Source organism: Centruroides vittatus, unplaced genomic scaffold (genome assembly GCF_030686945.1).
Source record: "Centruroides vittatus isolate TY-2023 unplaced genomic scaffold, ASM3068694v2 contig_575, whole genome shotgun sequence".
NCBI lineage: Eukaryota > Metazoa > Arthropoda > Arachnida > Scorpiones > Buthidae > Centruroides > Centruroides vittatus.
In genome coordinates this window covers 802,408-828,336 of record NW_027122344.1, presented here as the reverse complement: position 1 = coordinate 828,336, position 25,929 = coordinate 802,408, and the positions used below count along the sequence as shown (strand labels likewise).

The window sequence follows — 25,929 nt, the reverse complement described above, 5'->3', positions numbered from 1 at the left end:
ATTCCTCACCACCCAAGAAAAGCAAAGTGTAGCCTTCTGATGGTAAAACTTTGGGAACTGTCTTCTGGGACTTACAGGATGTTATCCATGTGGATTTTTTGAAGAAAGTGGTCACAATTATTGCCCAGTATTACTGCACAATGATGAAAGATGCTGTATGAAACACCATTCATAAGAAAAGACCTGAAGAGTTGTCTGGAAATGTTATTCTTCTCTGTGACAATGCCTGGCTCTATATGACTAATTTGACAGCAGCAACTCTGGCTAAAATGAATTGGAAAGTTTTGCCTCATGCCCCTTATTTATAAGTCCAGACAGTCCCCAGTAATTATCATTTATTTGGGTCTTTTAAACAGTATCTGGGAGGAAAGAAATTCAAGACAGATGAAGCACTGCAGAAAAATGTCCAGCAGTGGCTACATCAAAATATTTAGGGTGCTATCACAATAATAGCAATGGTGTCTGGATGCAAATGGGAAATACAGTTGACTCTGCATAAGTCAACACCCGGATAACTCAAAACAGTAGGTTAATTAGTCAGTTTTCTGTGATCCCGGCCGACTTACATAGTCATTAATGTTATTAACCTTAAAAAACTTGGTTTACTCGACATTGTTTAACTCGTCACCACTGGATAAATCAAGATACTTTTTCTGTTTTACACTTTTTAGACGTCTGATAAGTCGACTCCCCTCCTGAAAAGATGAGTTCACACCGTAAAATAAGCTGTGTAGTGTGAACTCACTTTTCAGGAGGGGAGTCGACTTATCAGACGTCTAAAAAGTGTAAAACAGAAAAAGTATCTTGATTTATCCAGTGGTGACGAGTTAAACAATGTCGAGTAAACCAAGTTTTTTAAGGTTAATAACATTAATGACTATGTAAGTCGGCTGGGACCACAAAAAACTGACTATGTAACCGACGAGTGTTTGAGTTATCAGGGTGTTGACTGTATTGAAAAAAAAAAATGATATAATTTGGTGTTTGTCAGAGTTTTGACTTTTATCTATAGATATAAAAGTCTCAGTCAATGTTGACCAACCCTTGTATATTAGTATAAAACTATCTGCTAAGATTTGCTATCAAATTTTTTTTTTTTTTTTTAATTTAATAATTGACCCATTGACTTTTAACTTTTACCTCCTTTTATTAGATTATTAATTGCAATATAATATCAGAAAGTCCACCTCAAAATGTCTATTTTATAAATTAATGCTATTTTTTTTTTTTTTTTTTTTTTTTTTTGATAATATCATAGCAAAGACATATTATGTATCTTTTTTGAATATTTCACATTTAATAGGGTTGTATGTATTAATACTATTTTATATACATTTAATCAACATTTTATTAATATAAAAATTTTTGTTAAAGGGGTGGAAGATGCAAGAAAAATTATCTAATGATCCTACAATTACATTTCATCCTGCCTGTGATAGTTCAGCATTTTGCTCATCTCCCCAAGATATAAAGCATAGAAATAGTGATGATGAAGAGTCAATTGATAAGAATTCTGATACAAGTTCTGTAACAAATAAAGATGATAAAAATGATAATGCTGATGAAACTGAGATTAATGAGGATTTAGAACAGAGGACTGATGACGATAATGAAGATGATGCTGATGATGATGATGACGATGGTGGGAGCTTGAAAGATATTAAAAAAGAAAAAGACAGTAGTGATAAGGAAATGGATAGTTGTAATGACACAGAACAAAAAGTTCTTAATCCCGTGGAAGTTGCAAAAGAAAGGCTTTTACTTTTAGAAGCAGCTATAGAAAGACGATATCTTAGAGCTCCACTTGGTACAAGGTGAATAAAATAATTTATTTTTATTAAATAATATAATCATTTCTGATATAGGTATATATATTAAATTTTTAGTTTGATCATTTTGTTTTTAATTTAATCATATTGCTAAGTTTTTTCTCTTATCTTAATTTGCCTAACTAATGCTTCATATTTTTATTTTTATTTACTCTATGCTATGTATTTTTATTTCAAAATGTTACAACATAAAAATCCTTACAAAATGATAAATAGTTAAGATATAATTATTTATTATGAACATGGTTCTACTGAAAAAAATTAGAATTATTGTTAGTTTTGCTTTTTAATAAAAATTCCACAAATGAGAAGTTATAAAACCTGAAATACATTTGACTATATATGTAAGGTATAGTTTTATTAATATAAAAATAAAACTATAAAGTAAAATCTCACTGCATCAGTTTTTAGCAAGTTAAAAAAAAAATGATGAATAGAGCAAAACAGTAGTTCCGGGAACACCATTAGTTTCATGAGGTCAACTGCCTTAATTGAGGCAAATAGTGTCTCATGGTAGCCAATTTTTATTCTAAAATTATCAACATCAAATAACTCTTCTTCAGCAGTTACTATAAATAAAGAATTAAGATTCTGTCAAGACAATCTTTTGTTTAAGCAAGAAAGGAAGAAATTATCACAAAGATGTTAATTATGTGTAGATTTCGCTATTTTTGCAAGCACTTTTGATATTTTATAATTCATTGTCCTCAGGCAAAACATAAACTTGAATAAACCTTTTGAACAAAATATTTTGAATTAAAATTAACAGTATTTAGTCCTTTAGAACAAACCAAATTTTAAATAAAAATGTAAAGAATTTGAATTAAGGTGCATGTGATGACAATGTGCATGCACCAAGTTGTGTTGAATAGGTGCTAAAAGCGGAGCTAGAGATGATGTTTTAATCTTTAGGTATGGTTTATCCCATGCGGTAGTCTTACAGGATGACCCAACTCTACTGTATTAAGGAAGACTAAGAAAATAATATCACTTCTGAGCATATCTACTCTTCTTTTATTGATAAATTTATTGATTTATTGACAAATTTTAAATTAGTTTGATGTTAATGTGCAGATAACATCACCCACTAAAACAATGTTTTGCTTCGTCTCCACCCTCCCACATTGAAAATCGTAGTGGTGTTACTGTTAGTGTACTTTTTAAAATGTGCTTTTTGTAGTTCAATTTTTATGACCTGGTCTTGTATGGCAATCATGAACCCTTCAGTCTCTCTAAAGAGCATCTTTGAGTAAGCCAGCAGTTCTTTTCAGTTATATCAATATTATCCTAGTTGAGATCATTAGGATGCCTACCATGGACCTCTTTCCAAGCTTAACACTGCTTGATGGTATCTGTATATTTTCTGAGCTGTATTAAATCCAGGTTAGTGTTGTGTAGATTTTTTTTTTAATTGGCTGATGGATTTACTCATTAGTAAAAATATGTAAAGACTAAAATGTCTTTCTATGTATGATATTTCCAAAATTAAGGTAAATTACATTTTATCCTTGCATATCTTAACAACTTAATAATTAATGTAAACAATGCATGTGCATTAATGAGAGCGATTGTGATTGGACTGCTTCCCATAACAGTACAGCTGTGTGCAGTCTGCAAAATATCATTCCTATTTTTACCAATCTGCAGGTGTGAAAATGTTGAAGAATGTTGACTTATAGAATTGAGTTCATTTTCAAAATTTGATCAGTTGATTTTGATTAAACTTTTATTTTTATTACATTTTTAATTTCCTTGTCTCATATTATGTAAAATAACAAAGGTCTTTGATTGTTTTCATGATACAATGGAGTCAAAGTAACAACGTCCAAGGTCACTAGCACAAACACACAATTTTTTTTCACTTGTTTTTATGCCGATGGTGACATTACTGCCATGGTTGTGGCAAGTGATTATTGTAGATGGTCCTGAAAACAATGTTATTGATTTGCTAGTGCTTTAATTCAGTTCTTAGTTCATATTTGGACAGAAAATAAACAGTACTTAGTTTAAAAACTAACTAACTCTGGGAGGAGAGGGAGCCACCAGTATATCCACTTATCAAAGGGTTAATGCATTTTGTACATTGTAAGTTTGTTACTACAGTAACATATGTTTTTAAACACATTCAATTTAACAGACTTTTGGCAATAGCAAACATTTTTCCCCCAATTAGCCCATTAAATTGAGACTTACTATTAATTTATTTGCCTTTACGTCCTTATCTTTTGTTTTATTCTATTATAGTCAACTAAGACCTAACTTATTAATAGGACATTTACACTGGTGTGATAGTTATTTGCAATAAGTATGAGTTCTTAATGGGAAAAAACAAAATCTTTATTTTTCACCTGTTGTTCCTGTACACATAATACACATATTGTGTTTTGGATGCATACATCCCTTGTCAGCAGGTTTACAACGATGTTCTAAAAAGTACATAATAATTAAATTTTATCTTACAACAATTTAAAAAATTTCCGACAATGATATAATAAAAACTTACAAATTTTTTATAGTCAATTACCTCAAAATATGCATAAAACCACATTTAGAATAATCACCAATTTTACATTCTTTGAATACATATTTCTGCATAAAAATTTTTTTAAAAGGGGGTTTTAAATTTACAAATACAAAAACATTCTTAAAATTAAATTGAACTTACATAACCATCCTTAGCTTGCTTGAATGAATAATTATCTGTTGTCGATTATGCTCTGCCATGATTTTGTGGAATTTCCCATCCTAAGTTGTTATCCTGTCCTGAGGCTTGCTATATTTATTAAGGTTGTGTTCTATTATCTGAATTATTTTATTATTAATTATAATTGATTAAAATACTCAACATTACATGAAATTTATATATATTTGATAGCAGCAGTGAACTGAAATTATGTTCAACCTCTAGTGGAAAAACACAAAATACGGATGAGAAAAGTAGTGATGATATTCCAGTAGGACTGTTTAAGTGGCGTGAATCTGTAAAGAAATGTAAGACATCTGGACAACTAGCAATGTGCATCAATCTTTTAGAAACGTGTGTTGCATGGGATAAATCAATTATGAGAGCTGTAAGTTAAATTTTGTTTTTATATAAAAACTAATTAAAATTAAAATAAACTAATTTTATTTTTGTAATAACTATTATTGTGGTAAATTTCTTACTTTACATATATTTTTGACTTTTGAACAATCTGTAATAATTGTTATAATAAATTGAACAATCTTCTGATTTAAAAAATCAAAAGATTGTTCATTTTATTACAGTTATTACAAGTTAAACTCATTTGTTGTTTATGAATGATCTCACAGTGCTTGCTTGTTTTGTTGCTAAATAACTGATTTAGCATAACACACAAATAATCTGAATGTAAAAGTTAAAAACATTGCAAAGATTGATACAGTATTTACTTTCTAAAATTGAATTAGCACAAACAAAGATATAGTCTAAAACAGCAGTCTGCAACCTTTCTGACCTCACAGACCAGTAAACTCACAATTTTGAATTCCACGGACCACTATCATGAATTTCTTTAAAAGATACAAAATCTGTAGAATAAGTATCATAAAAGTTCAATTTTACTATATTAATATGAAATTTGCTTGTTTTAATTGCAGCAAATTAATGCAAGCCTAAAGTTTCTTACTGCTTGTTTTAAATAAGTTAATGGATTCTTAGCACTTTTCCGTGAAGGATGACAATTGCACTCACAATAATGTTTATTGTTCATTATTTATTGATAACATTTGGTTTTAGATTCAAATAAAAATCCCCAATGAGAGAAAAAAATTAACTAAGTGTTTTGAATTTCTTTCGTAATACTTCATGTAACCTTTCGTTGATCAATGTCCAAATTTCTCTACAGACCACCCATATTTTCTCATAGACTACTGGTTGTGACCGCTGGTCTAAAAGACAAAAAACTTATGTATGTTAATTTGCTTTACTATGAATGATACTCCTATTTTTGAATTCTTTTTTTATAAAAAAAAAGAATAAAACTACCAAAATAAGTAAGTTAAAGTTAAACATATGTTCTTTTTAAAAACTACATTTTAAAGTTTTTTAACTTTTTTATTTGAAATGCATCAACACTATGAACTAAACAGTTAGAAATGAGCTTGTGTTTATAGTGACGAAATGTTTTTAAATGATTGATAATCATTTTTTAAAAGCTGCTAATTATCTCTTTTCTGTATTCGTTTTCTTGTTTTTTGAAATGAAAATGTATATTCAAAATAATATTATGTTTTTAGTAAAATGTTTGATTATTCATTAAATATTTATCTTTAAATGATCAATCTTTATGATTTAATTATTTTTAAATGCAACATATTCAGATAAAATGAATAATTTTAAATTTGTTTTCAGAGTTGTCAGTTTTGTCATAATGGAGATAATGAAGAAATGCTGCTATTATGTGATGGTTGTGACAAAGGATATCATACTTACTGTTTTAAGGTGAGAAATAATTATCAATTTTAATTAATAGATTTTTTTAATTTTGAAATAATTTTTTAAATACTACTGAGATATTAAGATGTTGTACTAAAGAATATTATCGTTAGATATGAATATATTTTTTTTCCATAACCTATAAAACTTGCATTTCAGGAAACATTTGTATTATATAAAAATTATCAAACTCCTGTAGTTTTTAACTTTAAGGATAAACTTTCTATTTTGTTTTGAGTAACTTATATCACTGAGAAATCTTTTGATCTTTATGATAATAAAATACTAGTAATGTACTAGTAAAAAGTTGTACATCACAATTTTTAAATCATCTACTTGCCATTTTATCAGTATCACAACATATAATGTTTTGATATCTCTCTTAAATAATTTCTATCAAAAATTTTCAAACTAAATAAATTCTATCAATTGCATGTATAAATACATAAAATGGTTGACAGTTGTCTATAAATGTTTGCATTTTAATATTGTTGCTAATCTTCATTTTGCACAGTTTTGTATTACAATCCATCATTTAATAAACTACTAATTTATTCGTTATTTTATTCTTAATATATTAAAAAATTTGAACAAAACAATTACTCTTTCTTATTCAAATTTCTTGTCTATTTCACAATTATTTATTCGGTTTTACTAAAAAGTTTGGTTTTTAATTAATAATATATCAAAACATTTTCCATTATCTAAACATAATAGATTAACATAATTCATTTTTTATTTTTAGAACTTTCCAAATTTTTTAATGATTTTATTTTTGTTTGATTTTTCTGTGTTTAAGATATCTGTAAGATTCTTTATTGAATATATTTTTAGTTTTGTTTTATTACAATTCATCTAAATTCTTAGATAATATGTACAGTACATATTATCTAATCTTTAATTTAAAAATATCTTTATATTACGTCCTTATCATTAGAAATTGATTATAACATATTTATAATAATCTTACATTGCATATAGGGTTAAATTATACTGTATTTATTGTTGAGTTCTAATATATAAATACAATCAAGTCCACTTAAGAGAGCACTTTCTTATGTTCTTGATTTTCTCCTCTATGTTTTACATTAACAGAACTCCTGTTAACAGAACATCAGATAGCAAAGCAGTCCATTCATATGAACACCACAATAGTGGCATTTTTATTGCAACAGTCTGCATAAGCAAACACTGTTTTAAGTAAGATTTTGTTATGATCTATCTTTAATCTCACAGTACCATCCAAGGCACATGACACCAGGGATGGGCAATCTGTGGCCCAAGGGCCAAATGCAGCCCACAGTAAAATTTTTGCATCTTGCCTTGCATAAAATATGAATAAATATATCGATTTCCCAGGTTAAGGAAGTATGCAGCAAAAGTTCAAACATTATTTTCTACAACTTATGTATGTGAATAGTTTTTCCACAATGAATTTAGTAAAAATTAAAACCAGAAACCGGCTAACAAAAACATTGAAACTAATTTAAAACTAGCAGTGACTAATATTTAGCCAAATATACAGAATCATAATGAATGGGTTTTATCAAACACAAATGGGAATCAATTACACATTTAAAAAGTATCATAAAATGTGTATGTAAAACTACAGAGATTCTCATCTTGTTGGGACAAGACAAGAACAGATTAATGACCATCTTGGTATTGTAATTATTTGTTTTTATACTTAGTTCCATTAGAGATTATACAGAAATTTTGGAGCAAAGATGTTCACATATTTTCAGTTAGACCACTTCCTGTATTTCTGGGAAGAAGTGAAAATAATATGACTGGTAAATATACTGTATTTACTGATTATTCAATGGCACAATAAAATTGTTCTATGGAATAATCCAATAAAAATATTATAAGAATGGAAAACAATACATAAGCACAGCAAAAATGGGATAATTAATTTTAACATTTTCAAATGTGTTTAAGTTACATAGAGCTCTTGAGACAATGGAGAGAATTGAATACTATTAGCAGCCCCCTGGTGATCATGTTACTTCCAGTAAAGAAGTATAATCCTGTGATTCCAAAGGGACTCTCTTAAGCAGACTTGACTGTATAATGATAAATTTGATTTGTATTTAATTTGTTTTTATATATAATCTTTCTGTTAATCTTCATATTTAATCTTATGTTTCATTTATTCATTCACATTCTTAGTTAATACAAATTGCAATTGATGTTTAATGGTTTAATTTCCAAGTAACTTTTAGTAGGACATACAGCCTTAGACATCTGCTAACAACTGTTTATGAACATCATCATATATAAAATCAACTTAATTCCACTATAAATAAATTTTATATAATTTTAGTTCATACTTATTTTGAATAGTATAGAATTTAAATTTTATGTTAAGACATCTTATGATTTCATTGTGGCTGTTCATCATAATTGCCCTTTTTGTAGCATTGTATTTTTACTTTCCCTTGGCTCTGAACTTTTCAAGTCTTTGTCTTCTTTGTTCATGCTTTTCCCTATTGTTGGTGACGGGGGTTATATGGACCCCTACGAAGAAGAACCAGTCGAACCAGCTGTGGGAGATTCACAGGACCAGAATTGGTCTGGATATGGTAAGTGAGAGACCCTGTAAGTTTGGAGAGAAGATTGCTAAGGGAGTTTCTAAAAACAGTAGTAGAAGAAAAGAGCAGTTATACAGTGTGAAAATATGTACTTATTTGGAAAATGTGATTCTAAAGAATAAAACCATAAGGAATTGGTATATTGAATTTGGAAGAAAGGGACTATCGTAAGTAGAATGTTTTTAGTACTCTTTGACAGATCAACAACACAGTGTTTAATTAGAAAAATCTCCAATATTGTAACTTTGTGGTCTCTGGTATTGAAAGAAACAATCCCATGTTGCCAACTTACTCTGTTGAACTCTTCATTTTTTCCAAAGGAAGTCATTCCCTGTTCTTTTCACTAATTTGTCTCTTTATTTTTATTTCTTCTTACTAACAGTTAGCTTATTTTTAGTGAATAAATATTTAGTTTTTAGTTTAATTTTAGTCTAATTATTGTTGCAATACATCTAGTGTTGTTGTGACAATAATTAATAATAATTTTTTTTTCTCCCTTGCTGGATGGATTAGTTGTTTTGTAATAGTGATTAATTATTATCATTGTCTGCAGGGGCACTCATATCCTATGGCACATGTCCCCCTTTTCATCTTGGTTGCCTTTTTTTCATCTAATTTCCAAAGAGGCCCCAAATGAGAAAATTCATCACTTTTAGCCTATTCTGCAAATATAAAAGAAACTAATGAACAATATTTGTCCATTGACCCATGCAATTTCTTCATATGTTTACCAAAATTCCTTCCTTGTTTTCAAGGCCAAGTTAGTCTCTAGTGCAGAGTTTGAAGCTCCTTGTATAATGTATGATGCCCTTTTTTTATAGCTTATGCTCCCCCTTTTTCATAGTCTGCAGGTCCCACTGATTGTATGTGAATAGATTGTAAGAAATTTGTTAGAGTATTAGTTGAACAATCAAATTGAATGTTTATAAAATCTCCTAGAGCTGGCATTCGACCACTAATTTATGTATCAACTAGTTTCGATGTTTTTGTTTTGTTAATAAAATTTATCTTTGTACTACATGAAGTTCATCTAGTTCCCTAATAACCACATCATCAGAAAATGCCTTAAAAATTTATTATTATTTTTTTTTTGTGTACAAAACTCCAAAATCTTGACCATTGTTTCAATGTTATACAGGGTGACCCAAATTAAACTTGACATTTCCTAGCTGGCTACGGCAAAAACTATTCATCAGAAAGTCATGAAAGTTTGAGAATGTGTTAATGAGTTTCAAAACCACCACTACACTAGAGGATGCTTTTCAAGCTGGTATAATGGCACATTTGTCTGCAAGATTCCCAGACTTGAATTCATGCAATTTTTGCTCTGGGGCTATCTCAAAGAATTGGTCTATTGTGATCCCATAACATTGCTGTCAGACTTTAGGGACAGCATGGCATACATGCATTCAACTGTTGAATGTGTTGTTTTACTCTTTCAGATGGTAGCAGACAATGGTAGCCATCATGTTTTGAACATGTTTTGTTTACATTAGACAGATAACTTGTATAGCTCATTGTTATGTTTTGTAAAAAGCTATATGCCCTCTAGTGGTTGTAATTAACTTCTTTTGCTCTAGAAAAAGTTTCCATCATCTCATTAAGGCATTCCCAAACTTTCATGACTTTCTGATGAATAGTTTTTGCTGTAGCCAGCTGGGAAATATCAAGTTTAATTTGGGATACCATGTATTTCTGATTTTTTTGTGAATTAAAGAAGTCCCAGAGAAAATTTTATACTTGTTAAATTTTTTTTATATGACTTGTTATCTGTCTTCTTCATGCATACTTTATTTTTTGCAGATTAAATCTCATATTCTAATCATAAAAAATATAATTAGCTGTTTTAAAACTTCTAAAGAAATAATCACATCCTAAACAGCAGAGAATTTTAAAATCAAATATTTTCAGTCTTGATAGATTATCTTCAGGATATATAACTACATTGTAAATGGAAAATGTAACTTTGTGGAACTATTCTAAAGAGAATATGAAATGTTCCATTAGAATAGTAATCATATATATCCTGAAGATCTTTCAAATAGACAGAAAATGTTTGATTTTAAAAATCTCTGCTGTTTAAGAGTGTGATTATTTATTTACATATTTTTTACAGTAAATTTTTATAATGTGTTATTTTAATTATTAATCTTTCTAGTTTTATTTTTTATCTTCTGTTTTTTATTTGTTATATTTATGTTTGTATATTTGTTAATTTGGGAGCAAATTTCAATTGTCCTTTGGTACTTTTCTGTTTATGTGTAAAAATAAATAAAATAAATTGTTTTTTTTTTATGTTAAACTTAATTATTTTAATATCTGTTACTCATTTGACTGTTTTGTTCAGCTTAAACTTTAACTTATTCATGATGATTATGATTATATTTTATATTTACTTGAATTTATTAATTTCCAATTTTTTGACTTTTTTTTATAAGCTAGTTATCTGGCCTTTATGTTTTATTATTAATGTATTTTAAAAATAAGGAATATATTTATAATTACTGTTTTTAATATATGTTACAATGAAACCAAAAACTCAAAAATTGTAATTTTTTTTTAAGATGACCTGTTTTTACTTTATAAATGTTTTTAGAGATTTTTTTTTTCTTTTAGTTTCAGTTGTCTCCATCTTGACTTACTTTCTAATTTAAAATTTTTTTTATTTACATCCTTATCTTTTCTATGTGAAGAGCAAAACTATTTATTTTTCTATTAATGTTTTTTGAACTGTTTTGCTATTTTATTTTCCATAGATGCATTTTTTTCAAAGGATACTGCTGAATTTTTAAGAATTTAAACTCTGTATCTAGGTCATCTTTATTAGTTGAGAATGTGATAATCCTTCTGATTGCTGCTTTAAAGGAAACTAATTTGTATCTGTGGGTTTTTAGTTGTTACAGGAAATCCTCATTAATTCAAACTCAGATAGTTCAAAATCTTGTTAGTTTATAACTGTACTTTTGTGTCATCTGGGGATATAGATATTTTCATGTTAAGGAATTCAGTTAGTTCGAAATATGGTTACTTCAAAATTTGAAGTGAAAATTCTGTTCGAACTGTGATATGAGGATAGGCTGAAAAGTAATGCACACATGCTTGACAGCTGCCTTTACCTCATCATCCGAGGTGTAATGATTACCCTTGAGGTCTCTCTTGAGTAGAGGAAAAAAATAAAAATCACAAGGCGCAAGATCGGGGGAATAAGGAGGGTGTGGAATCAGTTCAAACTTCATGTTACGCAGAGCCTCTCCAGTTGCATGCGAGGTGTGTGGATGAGTGTTGTCATTTTGCAACACTCATCCACACACCTCGCATGCAACTGGAGAGGCTCTGCGTAACATGAAGTTTGAACTGATTCCACACCCTCCTTATTCCCCGATCTTGCGCCTTGTGATTTTTATTTTTTTCCTCTACTCAAGAGAGACCTCAAGGGTAATCATTACACCTCGGATGATGAGGTAAAGGCAGCTGTCAAGTCCTGGATTCAAAAAAAGTCGAAAGAATTTTTCAGTGACGAAATGAAAAAACTTGTTACACATTGGGAGAAATGTGTTAGCCTAGTCACGATGACTATGTTAAACAATAAATATATGATTTTAAGCTTAAGAATTGTACTTTAATATACTTTTTGCCCGATCTTGCTATTTGATTTTGTTCGTGTTCTACAAGTATATGTGCATTACTTATCAGCCTACCCTTGTATGCATATGTTAACCTGTTCATTTAGACCAAAGTGCCTCCATATCATAAGATAACAAGATGGCTTTGCTTTTACAGTATCACATTTTCAGGTGTCACCTTACCCATGGGCTATCTTTTTTTTTTCTCTTATCTCAAAAAGTACAGCTGGGTTTTAGGATTGCAAAATTGAGCTACAAGTAGAAAATTGAAATATTTGAAAGTCTCTAGGCTAATACATTTGTGTGACTTACTACTTTTTGGGCCAGTTTTAAAATAATTTGGGCTACATTTCAAGGAATTCTGTTTTACTTTTTATAAAACCTATCTGGCGATCTGTGAGGTTCTCACCAGACACATGATGTTTATCTTTACATTTATACAGTACTATTATTAATTTTTAATTAAAAATAGGGTTGTGTATAGGTATCCATATTCTGTTTATTTAATAAATTACATCAGTTATATGTCATTTGGCATATTATATCTGTACAATATGCCAGGGCCAGATTAACCCACTTTAGGGCCGTAGACATTTTCTTCTTACCGGGCCCCCTTCCTCTCCCACAAGAAATATAAAACAATGAATAAAATAAATCTAAACAATGTGAAAAACTAAAATAAATCTTAAATTTTTATTAATAAAAAATATTTAATATACAACAATAAACTTTAGTTTTTCTAGAAAAGTTTGAACAGTTTGTTTTTAAATTTAAAAAAATTGAAATTTAATAAAATAAATGTCTAACAAAAGTTATACAATAACAATATTACCTTAAAATATTAATTGTTTAACCTTTTTGGTAATATTTAAATAATATAATATTTTACTCGTGAAAGGTAAATTGAATAATGAAACAGATAATTTAAATAAAAGCCAAGTTAAAAAAAAGTAAATATATAAATATGAATAAACTTTATTTAAAAATACAGAAAAGTAAACTATCTTATTTACAAATCTTTTCAAATAGACAGTTTGACCGGGCCCTAGACATTTGTCTCATTTGTCTATGCAATGATCCGGCCCTGTACAGATATATGTAAATCCCAGATAATTCAAAACTCTAATTCAAAGTCATGGTTATTTCATCTTTTTAATTTTGAACTAATGAGGATTTTCTGTAAGTAATACAGGATGATAGTCATTAGTTTTTGATAGATTTTTATATAAGTGGCTATCTGCCTCCTTCTTGATACTTTGTATTTTTGCAAATCAAGTTACATACACCTGTGATGTTTCGTGACGAGGTGTAACGGTTTCCGCGAACAGACCGACACAAAATAATAATTGACACACGTTACTTCTAACGAATGTACGATTTTATTCTCGTCAGAAAGAACAGAAGCCGGTTCTTTATGAATCCCAACTTTACAAAAAAGGCCTTTTTTTTTCTCTCAGTCTAAAAAACCGCGCTCGAAGCGGAACCCGACAAAATTATACGCGTGCAGATCTTAAAACTAAACTTATCCTACTTATAACTACAGGGAGGAACAATATATACATGTAGATAAAAATAGTTGAATATTGAAATACTTGGTGGGATACCACTCTTGAGTCCTGTTTGATTATTTTATATCTTCCCGTGTTCTCGGTGAATCTCTCACTCCCCCGTCGTATCCTTCCCTTTGTCTTTGCTGCTCACTTATCCGCCTCGGTCGAGAGCTTCCTTTTCACCTCTTCACTCTCCACAGTCCAGTCCAAAAATGATTCACCTTTCGTTCCTCGAGACCCACGACGCCGTCCCTTCTATTGTTCTCTACGTTGACTCTTTCTTGGAAACGATAATCCCACCCGAAGGGTAAAAAGGAGTGGTGGGGAAAGTGAAGGAGGATAGATAATACAAAAGAAACAAAGGAATTTCTAACACTAGTTATATTACATATTAAAAACATATAAAATACGCGAATAACATGGCCGACAGCCACACACCAATCATATTTTTCATGTTAAATTTTTATATAATGTTGTAATTTTTAATTATTTGGTCTCTGTATTTTATTTCTTTTATTATTAATTTTCTTGCTTTCAATTTGAATTGTATATCTAAGTAATTGATGATCGTATTGTTAATTTTCTGTAATACTATAATTGTGTCTGTTTATATTGTTGTTACAAGTTTGTATTTAGCTTTCTTTCTGTATAAGAGGAGTAGATTCATCAACATAAGAAGTAATTATAAATAAATATTAATATTTCTCAATATCAAATTTTTCAAAAATGAGCAGTAATGTATTTCAGCAAATATGCTTGATATAAATGTTTTCATAAGAGTTCTTTTTGTTTGTTTATAAGAATTGCTTTTAAAATTGTTGTGAGAAATGTACACTGTTGTATAAAGCTATTTTGCTGTTATTTTTTGTCATTTATCTGCCCTTATTAAAATAACATTGAACTCTTTCCGAGGTTGAAAATTTTATTGCTTGTGAGTTTTGCTGAATCATATTTTAACTGAATTGAGTTTGTTTATTTTAAATATATCACTAGATATTCTTCAAAAATTATTTTTTATTATAACAGGTAACCTCCTCCTATCTGATAATTCAATTATTAGACTGTTTTTCTCTCTCCATTCTTTGATCTCTTTCAATGGCTGTACAGCTTCTTTTTAGTTTCTTTATTTTTGATTGTTTTTGTTCATTGTTTAATAGTCTAGCTACAACCCCGTTTGATGCTTGTCTAGTGGTTGATTGAAAATAGTTGTAGTTCTGCACAAAGTTTTATAAATTTTTTTTATCATATTCTTTTCATATGCATTTTTCCATTTTGAAGAAAGCTTTCCAACTGTTTCAGGATTATAATACCTATTTGGATCTCAATTTTTTTTTTTTTTTTTTTTTTTTTAATTTTCATTTGAATTTTTTTTGTCAAAGTTTGTTATAGAGGATCTCTTAATACCATATTTCCTTGATTAAACCCCAAAATTAATATAATTCTTGGGAAGTAAAGGTGCTATTAAAAATAAACTTCAGATTGAAAAGCATGGAGAAACATATTGAAATACAGCATTGTATAGGATAATGTAGTTTAGAGTGACAGTTAAGGAGTTTAACTAAAATTCTACCTTTTCAAATTTTCTAGAGTATGACAACACTTTCTATTCCAAAATTCATAGAAACATTGTGATCAAGTTCATAAGTTAAGACCCTAACAGCTGAAGAGTAATTAGGAAAGCTCTGGTTTAAACTTGCCATCTATTTTCAAAAGAAATGATTAGTTTGAACAAGAAGATGGTAGACAAGATCTTGATTCCTACAACAACATTAAAGTAGAGATGAATGACAATGTAATAACTGAATTAGAATTGGGTTAATTATGAAAACAGTAATTATTTCAAATGTTGTAGCTGTAATCCATAAATACAGTTAATAAATAGTTTTGATAGTTTGAGAAAATGTAGAAATAATTAAGATATTTCTTTCAATTTTTACCCATGCAACTCCTGTTGCAAGGTAATAAATCTTGACCTCAGAAAATCCCAGATCTTCAAATAAATTCTGGGAGATATGTAAGTTTTAAAAATAAAGCTCTTTGGAGTTTAATCAAGGATATACAATATGCATTTTCCTAAAACAGAAGTTCTTAATCTGAATGTATGTTTTTGTGATGATTAATTGAATCAATAATAATATACATAATATAAAATCAAAAATTTAATTTATTATTTATAGCCAAAAATGGAAAGCATTCCAGATGGTGATTGGTATTGTTATGAATGCATAAGTAAGGTAAGATAAAATTTTAATTATGAAATGATAATTTTGAGTAAAATTTCACAGAATGTTAATTAATTTTCTAGGTAACAGGAGAACGTGTGTGTGTTCTTTGTGGAAAAAAGGGCAAATTATTATCTTGTGATGGTTGCCCTAAAACATTTCATTTAACTTGCTTAGAACCTCCACTTTCAAAGTGAGTGAATCTATTGAAAATTACTGTTACATATTAATAGATGCAAAATTTTTTATTATTATGCTTGGCCAAAGTGGCCAAGCTGCACTACACCAAATGGTATGTAAATAAATAATAGTCTTTGTGCCAAAAATCCATCCAATCAATCAATATAAGTGGAAGAGGACAAAATTTATTGAAAGTAATACAAAATATTAGTGATATGCAGTGAGAGTGAGGCATAGGCATGCAGAAAAAATTTTTGGTTTTGATAATAACAAACAGAAAAAATAATGATAGGATAATGGCATATGCGCAATATCTATGTCTATATATTGTTCCAAACTCACAAATTTGTATTGTGAGACAGCCCTTCACAAGCACAACCACCATTAAAATCAAATGAAAACATTTGTTGATGCACATCTCATCCTACCCTGTGGTGTCCATATGGTGTCACACTGTGTGGACTACAGCAGTGTTTGACAGTTGTGTCAATCCAGTTGTGTATGCAGTGTTACTGTTTCAGTACAGTTTTATAAAACTTTGGAAATTGATAAAAATGTAATGATTTCAGTATGTTTTTATGAAATTCTGTATGTCAGTAGCACTTTTTAAAAAAAGGATCTATTTTTAATACAAAATGTAAAACTTGTGATCATGTAAAATTTATCATTGAAACAGTCCACTTTTATTCTTTTCTAAAATTCTTTTTTGAAGTTGTTGCATTCTAGTGATCAGTAACTTTTAGCTACTGATCACTAGTAGTGAAAAAAAGAAAAGAAAAAAACTGGAAAATAAGTATATTTATGTAATTCAAATAGTTGAATTGGTACAAATTAAGTAATACAGTCAAGTCTGCTTAAGAGAGCACCCTCAGGATTGCTACAATATGTTCCCTTATCCAAAGTAACAAGATCATTCAGATGGTTGTTAATGATTTTAGATTCTCACCATTCTTTTATGTCTTAGAGGCTTTATGTAACTTTAACATATCCAAGCATGTTATAAGTTCATTATCACATAATTTTCTTGTATGTACTGTACATATTGGTTTACATTCTTATACCATTAATTTTATTGTTTTACAAAACATTTTATATCAGTAAGTACAATATATTTACCAGTCACCTTACTTTCACTTCTTCCCAGAAATATAGGAGTTCTGGCTGAAAAGATATGAACATCTTTGTGTCAAAATTTCTAAATGCTTTCTAATAGGATGTACAGAATAATAAAGAAATAAGTTGATTTTTGTCATAAAGTAAGGTCATGTGACCTCCAGAATCTGGTCTCTGATCACTTCTAACCCTGTCTCCTTGAGGTACATACATATGATCTGTGCTCTTTGTTAATGTACATTTTATGTTACTTTTTTTAATATTTAATATATAGAATAATTGCTTTTCATGTGTGTGTTCATTAAAATTCTGTGAGAGATGTTTTGACTGTCCACATATTAGAAAACTGACCATGGAAAATTATGTATACCATAGTGTAAAGAGCCTTGTTGCCATGTTCCTTAAGTGGTATTGTGAGATTAAAGATAGATCTTTATAAATCTTCCTTAGAATAATGCTCCCTTATGCAGACTGCTGCTCTAAAAATGCTGCTGACACAGTGCTGATTTAAATCGACTGCTCTACTATTCAGTCCTCTGTTAACAGGAGTTCTGCTATTGTAAAACATAGGGGAGAAAATTGAGAACTTGAGCATGTGCTCTCTGAGGCCGAACTTCTCCCTTATCCAATCTCAATGAAGTGAACTCTGTTTTTATAGTTAAAATTAAAGTAGTACCTATTTACATAGTTTTGTATTTTTAATGAATGGCTATTTAGCTGTTTGAGCAAAATTATCTAAATTAAGTGGTTATACAAGTATAAATTTTATAATGCAAGATGTTTTTAGATTGAATTTTGTTACTTACTAAAGGGTTAATAAAAGTGAATTTAGAATAAAATATACATTTTGACATTTTGTGTGACACTGACAGCTATTGAATAAATTCATAATTTCAATTTTAAATCTAGATAACATGCAGATTATTTCTATAAAATTACATTAATTAGTCCAGGTCTAAGATTATTACTTGTCAAGAAAAATAAAAATCTGTTTACAGAATGGTTCATTTCAATCAATCTACAGGAATAACTCACAAAATATGCATCCTGCAAAAAATGTATTAAACCATGGGCAGTTGTTTATTGCAACATCGTCACAATGCCAGGCTGCAATTTTTAATTTATTTAATTTAAAATATATCTTCTCTCCACCTTAGTAAAGTCTTGCCCCTGTACATTATACTTTTACTTATAACAGTAGAGTCATTCCAGTCATTTATCTAACTCAGTTCTGAGAAAAATTCTTGAATTAAAATATGACTTCTGCTCTATACCAGAAGTTCCTATATAGTTAATCAGGGCCTCTTGCCCCTAATCGTTCCATATCTGGTTTAAACTTTTATCTGTCTAATACCATTCTCAAGATTAAAGAAGACAGACAATGGACAACAGTGCAAATTTATAGGTCTACAATTTTTTTCAAATTGCAGCCCAAAAAATGTTAGATTGTAAGGACACTGTTAGTTTATCATAGATGCCACTACAATTGATGAAAATGGAGTCAAATTCATTTTCTTAAATTTGAACCCTATTTTTATGATTCTAAGTAAAAACCTGCAAACTTTTACCTGAAATGTTTTTTCGAAATGATTCACTTATCAGAAGTTATAAGCATTTGTCAACTTTTCACAGATATCCATAGATGTGTACAGTTCATCGAAAAAAGGAAAAAAAAAATGATGTGGAGATATTGTTATCTATGAACAGGTATCAACAATTACAGTATTACATAATATGATACTAAAAACTGAGAGACATTTTAACATAATTAATTTATGCATTCAGAAAAATGGAGATGTCTTTTAACATTGTTTGCAATAGGAGAAAACTGTGAAAGGCAATGAGAGACATGTTAATTAAGCACTCTGTTAAAAGTTTAACTAACTTTAAAAATGCATTGAAAAAGTTTAAGCTAGCCATGAGCCAAGCTTGAAGACAGATTTTAAAAATCAATCAGGATCAACATCTCTTTATCAAAAACTTGATGGCTTTAACATACTGTGATAAAAGTTTTTTTTAAGAGTTCATTATTTGAGGAAAAAGGATGATCCACCAAACAGTAATAAAGTACAGTGGGTGATCAGTTAACAAACATAATTCATTCCAAGACTTTGATTGCTATCTGAATTGTTCATTAACCAATTATAAATTTACCATAGATTTTTATGGGAATTTGATTAATTCGTTCTGGAGACCCCCAAAAATAAAAAATTATATACTTTCTTACTACATTTATTTATGTAATAATAAAAATACATATGTACACAGTCTTGCATTTTTCCATTTGTGGGGGTTAAAGAAACTGTCTAATGTCTATTGCTTTTCTCTCTTCTTCAGGATTTTTCAGAAGTAATTAATAGCATTGTAATTGTAGAGATCCTCAAGCCTATTAACCTCAATCTGGTTTGGATGCCATTCTAAGATTGTTGTTCTGACATCCTCCCACTTCAAAAGATCTTTAATAGCAGATATCAGCATTAATCCTCTTTTTCAGAAAAAGACCTATCTCGCCAAGTTTCTCGGTGTTCTTCATTCAAGAGTTCTTGGCATTCTTCTGTCGCCAGATCTGTTTCAGGTTCCATTATGAGCTCTTCAATGTTCTTTATTTCTCAGATGTGATTTTTGTTACTTCTTTAGCTGCTTGAGTCTTCTTGATTATATAGTATCTTCTTTAGATAAGATTGAACTGCAGCCTACTGTAGACTATATTGCCTAGCAACATCAGATATCTTCTGCCCACTTTTTACCTTTGCTATTATACTCTCATCTTTCAAAAATAAAAACTGATGCAAAACATAATGAGTGTTCACCCGACAGTCTTGCAAATACTATAAAAGAATTTTTTCTGTCAGAAAAATAAAAGGCTGGAATTACAAGGGAGAGTTTCAAAGTTTGGAGGAATACTATCCGATCAGTATATACCGGGTTGAGCGTCCTGTGCTCCAAAAATTTTTGAATTGTTGCCCAAAGACGAGGGAAGACCAATCGGTATTCATTATTTTACATTGTTACTTCTTGTGTTTGTTCAGTGAGGTGTTCATTGTCTGAACATAAAAATCTTCGCAAAAGTGTTCGTTATCCAATTTGTTCATAGTCCAAACTGTTCGTTAACCGATCACGCACTGTAGTTTGTTTTTATGATTGTTTAGCTTTTATCCCTCTTTTTTTTAATGAACTTGCAGATATTCACAAATGCATGCTCATGATTTGGCAGATGTGTATAACTTCAAACATTCATAACCTTGATAACTACATCTTTCAGAAAAAAGGTTGTTTGATTTTTACAAATAATCATAATATACAATAAAAATGAGTGTTTCTATTTAAGAAAATGAAGTTTCTCATTTTCACCAATTGTAATGACTTATATCAGTGTTTCTCAAACTTTTTGGTCCGCGACCCCCTTTTGCACTTAAAAATTTCGAAGGACCCCGAAGAATGAGTATGTGTAGAAAAACATCCCGGAGGGAGGGGGTTAATTTAAATTCAGGAGAAGTTAATTTCTTTTGTTTAATTAATCTATTCCATGTTGAAATTTCTCTTCGTTGCGTGCCGCTTGTCAATGTTAAGACTAACAAAATTTTTTTAAAATTATTTCCTTACTGTATTTTTCACAAACAAAATAAATATATTGAAGAATATAAAACAAAAATCATTATATTTCGGAAGTTAATCTCGTCTCAAAACGTTCCGATTCAGCACAACACAGTCCTCAGAAAAACAAGCAAAACTTACCACTCACGATGGGTAAAAAGTCTCGTTCAAATACTGGCGCGTCCTTAAGTACCCTCTCATGGTCGCGCCAGTGCTGCCAGTTAAAAACGCATATCAACTAAAATAATATCTGAGTATCCCAAGACATAGCCAAATATTGCAGCGCCACAGCACTAGCGGAAATTCGAATTAGCCTGCTGAAACGCTTTCGGTTGATCGGTTTTCAGATAATAGACTCTCTACTGTATTTCTAACTCGACTTGCCTACAGATGCAACGCTGCTAGCAAACACCGTTCCAAATGACAACGCTGTTCTATCATAGTTTAGGCGGAGAGTGGAACTCGGGGGATTCCCCAATAGAGCACAAATTTATGAATATTATATTTAGGCTCGTATTTTAATATTTATATTGTTTTTATTATTTATATGTGCAATAGTAAAAATTAATTTATATATTTTTTATTTCTATTATTTCTAAACATGAATCCATAGTAAATTTATAAAATATTTGAAAAAACATTGATCTGGCATCAATTTTTTAGCGACCCCCCAAATATTTTTCACGACCCCCACTTTGAGAATCACTGACTTATATGATAAAATTAATAGTGTCATCTTGTGGCTCCTTTGAAATTCAACATATTTGGTTTCGTGAATTTTCTTACAGGATGTGAATTTTTTTCAAGTTATTAAAATGAACCATTGTCAAATTATTATTATTACATACAACTATAATAATAAAAATTTGATCTAGCTATAATTAAATATAGTAATATAGCAAGAATTCTTGATTCATTATAGATATAATTTTTAAGTTTTTAATTTTTTTAATTAATTATTTAACAATATTTATTTTTTTAAATATTTTTTATAATTATGATCAAATATTTTTAGAATGCCTAAAGGGAAATGGTCTTGTCCAGGTTGCAGTCAGAATAAAGTAAGAATTTTTAACTTCTTATTTTTAATTGTAAAGAATGATTATTTAAGTTGTCATATAATTTTTTCAGTTATTTAACTATTTGGGTAACATGGCTCGAAGCCGGAGCCAGTGCTAGAGTTTATGCTGTCTGAGGCAAGACATGCATTTGATGCCCCTTATCCTCCTTCAAAACAAATGAAAAAAATTAATACTCCATAAATCAATACTCAATTCACACTGTGTAATATAAATAAAAATAAAAAAATATGCCTGAAAATTTTCACCCTTGCCATTTGCCACCCTGGGTAAATGCCCAGTTTGCCAATATGGTAGCACTAGCCCTGCTTTAGAACTGATTTAATAAATTATTTTTTGTGAGAGTTGTTTTGTATAGTTACTTTTTGTAAAATTTCTAAAATATTTCAGCTGTCGAATCAGAGTGAAAGCTTTACATTCTTTTGACTAGCTTTTAATGAAATGTCATAATCATTTTTCAAATTAATAAAAAATCAAAAATTTTGAAATTTTAGTTGAAAGGAAAATTTTTCAAAATTTTTATTTGATTTTATTAATTTTATTTGTAGCTATGTGAATATTGTGTTCAGTCTCTTGCATTGCACTCTTGTTATGCAATAATGCATGCAATGGCAATTTTTACAGCCTGTTTTATATTTTAGAATGGAAGAAAAACTGGAATTAGATGTTTTTTCATTATCTACAACTTTATAATTGACCTTTATGCCATATTTTTTATTGAGGCAGAAATAGCTTCCAGCCCCATGATCTGATGAGGCAAATGATGGCACCATCATTTAGCTCATACTTAACTTAGCACACATTGCTATAAAGTAGACAAAGATTGCACTATTTGTTTTTAAAATAACAGCTTAATTTTTAAAGATTTTAAAAGATTTTTATTACTATTCTGTATTAATGTGTTACTGCTTTTGAAAACTTTTTTCTCATTATTTATGAATTGTAAAAACTTTATCACTCATAGCTTTTTCAGTTAGATTGTAGCATTAGTTAGTGACAATAAAGAACATTTTCATATATGTAAATGTTTATTAGGCCTAAACCTTTCCTACGTAATGATGATACAAAGTACACATACTATGTTTCGGCACTAAATTTATAAAATTTAAAAAAAAAAAAAATGTTTTTGGCAGAAACAATTCAATTTATATGGGAAAACTGCAGAAAGTTTTTGAATTTTTGAGGGTAGTTTGGATTCAGGACTGTCCCACTAGAAAAATTTCAGCCCAATTGTGGATTTAGGTGGGAACACCATAGGCCATAGTAATACTTTTGAGATTGTCTTGGGTTACAGGAAAGGTTGTCACCAAATATGATCTTAGAGATGTTTACTGATCTTGGGGACCAATGACTAAAGTTTGAAGTCACCCTTAAATTTGTCAAAAAGCAAATAGTCAGTCCATCAGTATGTTTACAGTCTTTTGCCAGTTTTTACACAAAGAGGTGACAAGGCCAATACAGAGATTCTTACTGGATCTCATATTTGTATAAATTTTAATAGACCTGTATATTATTATTATGATTCAATTTAAAATTAAATATAAAAATCCTATATTGTGATAATACATACTTTTAATAAGAAAATTTTACATTTTGATTTAAATGTATATTTTTCTAGTTTCTAAAGCAGTCCTTTTAAAGCATTTTCCAAGATATTATGTTTTCATTAATTGAAGTATGATCTGATCTGAACTGAAGAGTACAATTTGTTTTCAGAATGAGTTTTAAATTCTTGATTACTGTAAAAATTTACATATGGTCCTCATATGCATAATATAAAATTCATACTTATATATATATTTTTTTTGTGAAACTGTACTCTGATTCCCATTTAATATATAATTTATAATTTTAAAATATTGAATAATTAATAAATACTTCTTAACTATAATAATTAGTTTATTTTTCATTTTTTTGTAAAATGAAACAATTTTTAAACACTTGATTTTATTCAAATACTTATTTTAAAAAATTATTACAATGATAGGTGTAATTCATTCTAATTTTTTTTTTTTTTAGTTGCAAATAATAATGTTTTTGATTTCACAATTATAAAATATATGTAAACATTATCTTCATGTCATTAAAATTAAATTTTATTTTTTTCTTTTGCAGCCTAAGAAAACATACAAACAAAAACATTCAACCAAAGAAAAAGATAAAGATTCTAGTAAAGATCATAAAGATACTTCTAAAAAGTCTGAAAGTTCAAAATCTAAAGCTTCAGAAAAACGTGATAAAAATAAACAAAATAAGGATTTATCTATATGCAGGTAAATATTTAAAATTCTTATGAAGTTACTTTGTTATAAAAATCCTTATTTACTGAATATAATATTTTAATAATGTGGTAAGTTACATATTTTGATGTAAACAACAAATTCTTATAAAATATTTTAGTGACTATAGCAATATTCTACATTGATTATTTGATAATTATACTTTTTAACAAATTCTGTTTGAGTTTTATAAAATAGTAAAGTTTGGAAATATTGTTTACATAAAAATATTGGATAAAAAAGTAGCAGCTGTGAGAAATTTGGAGTTGTTAAAGTTATATTGAAAGGAAAAAGCATGAAATTTTGTTTTAAGTTTTGTAATTCTGCAACTCTAAACTTTTTCTAATTTTCTAATTAATAATTTTAAGCAATTCAAAATTTTAATTTGCAAAATTTAAGATGATGACTCATTAGAAAGAACAGTAAATATACAGGCAATTTTTTTTCTCAATTTTTTTTTTTTTAAGAAAGATGTGCCATATATCTTCTAACAGACACCTTTTGCATTTAATTACCAAACTGGCTGACCAACCCAATGCTTATTAGTCTTTGGTTATGTTCTACAAAAAATAAAGAAACTGAGTAAAGAACAGTTCAAAATATACAGATATGGCAAAGGATAATTAATGTCTCTTTTCACTAATTTTGGTCAACCGAATCAGATATAACACACTTGAAAATGAAACCAGAAATTCCTGAGTTCCAGTTTCAGTTTCACCAGAGTCTGTTTGAGTCTTTGCTATAAGGCTGTGTTTGTGCAAATGTAAGAGGAAAAATCATGCTAAAATAGACTTTTTGGGCCATAATTCGCAATCATGACAAAATTCATTCAGAAGCAAGAAACAAATTTCTCACCAAACATGCGAAAAATGCATACAAACAGCTAGACTCTGTGTGATCATTAGTTCTAAATTATAATGCTGCGGAAAACAGTGCCAATAGCCAGAAGCTCAATTTGTGATATTTTCTGGTCATAATTATAAATTATGATTGCTTTATTCATAATAACTATTAGTTAATAATGAAAATATGATATTATCTTTGAAACAAAAGAAAACATTATAAACTAATGTTTTCAAAACTCAAACTAAATTATAACAACAAATGAAACAAAATCCACAAACGTAAAATAACATTCGGACTCAACTTCTTACAAATAATGTATATCGTCATGGCCAACTAATTTTATTTCAGTCACTGTTTAGTCACTTTTTCCTTGCTGGGAGTTACTATTTTCATTTATTTTGAAGTCAATTTCTGTTCCGAGGCCTGATAAAACAATGATTATGATGAAATAAAACAGCAATTAAAAAGTTCATAATAACAAAAGGACAGTGTCTGCAGGATCTGAGAAATCGTCCGTTATTAGCAGGATTCCATTACAACAAATGACTTTTTTTTTTAATAATT

At 29.0% G+C, this 25,929-nt stretch overlaps 1 protein-coding gene across 1 annotated transcript in view; it reads left to right on the top strand.

The window, feature by feature from the left end:
* Nucleotides 1-25,929, top strand: part of LOC136979051 (bromodomain adjacent to zinc finger domain protein 2B-like) — a 280,166-nt gene that overhangs the window by 248,884 nt on the left and 5,353 nt on the right. The window contains 7 exon segments of the mRNA XM_067274949.1: nucleotides 1,375-1,814; nucleotides 4,705-4,900; nucleotides 6,202-6,291; nucleotides 16,230-16,286; nucleotides 16,358-16,467; nucleotides 22,177-22,222; nucleotides 24,356-24,513. Coding sequence (XP_067131050.1) covers nucleotides 1,375-1,814; nucleotides 4,705-4,900; nucleotides 6,202-6,291; nucleotides 16,230-16,286; nucleotides 16,358-16,467; nucleotides 22,177-22,222; nucleotides 24,356-24,513 — 1,097 coding nt within the window.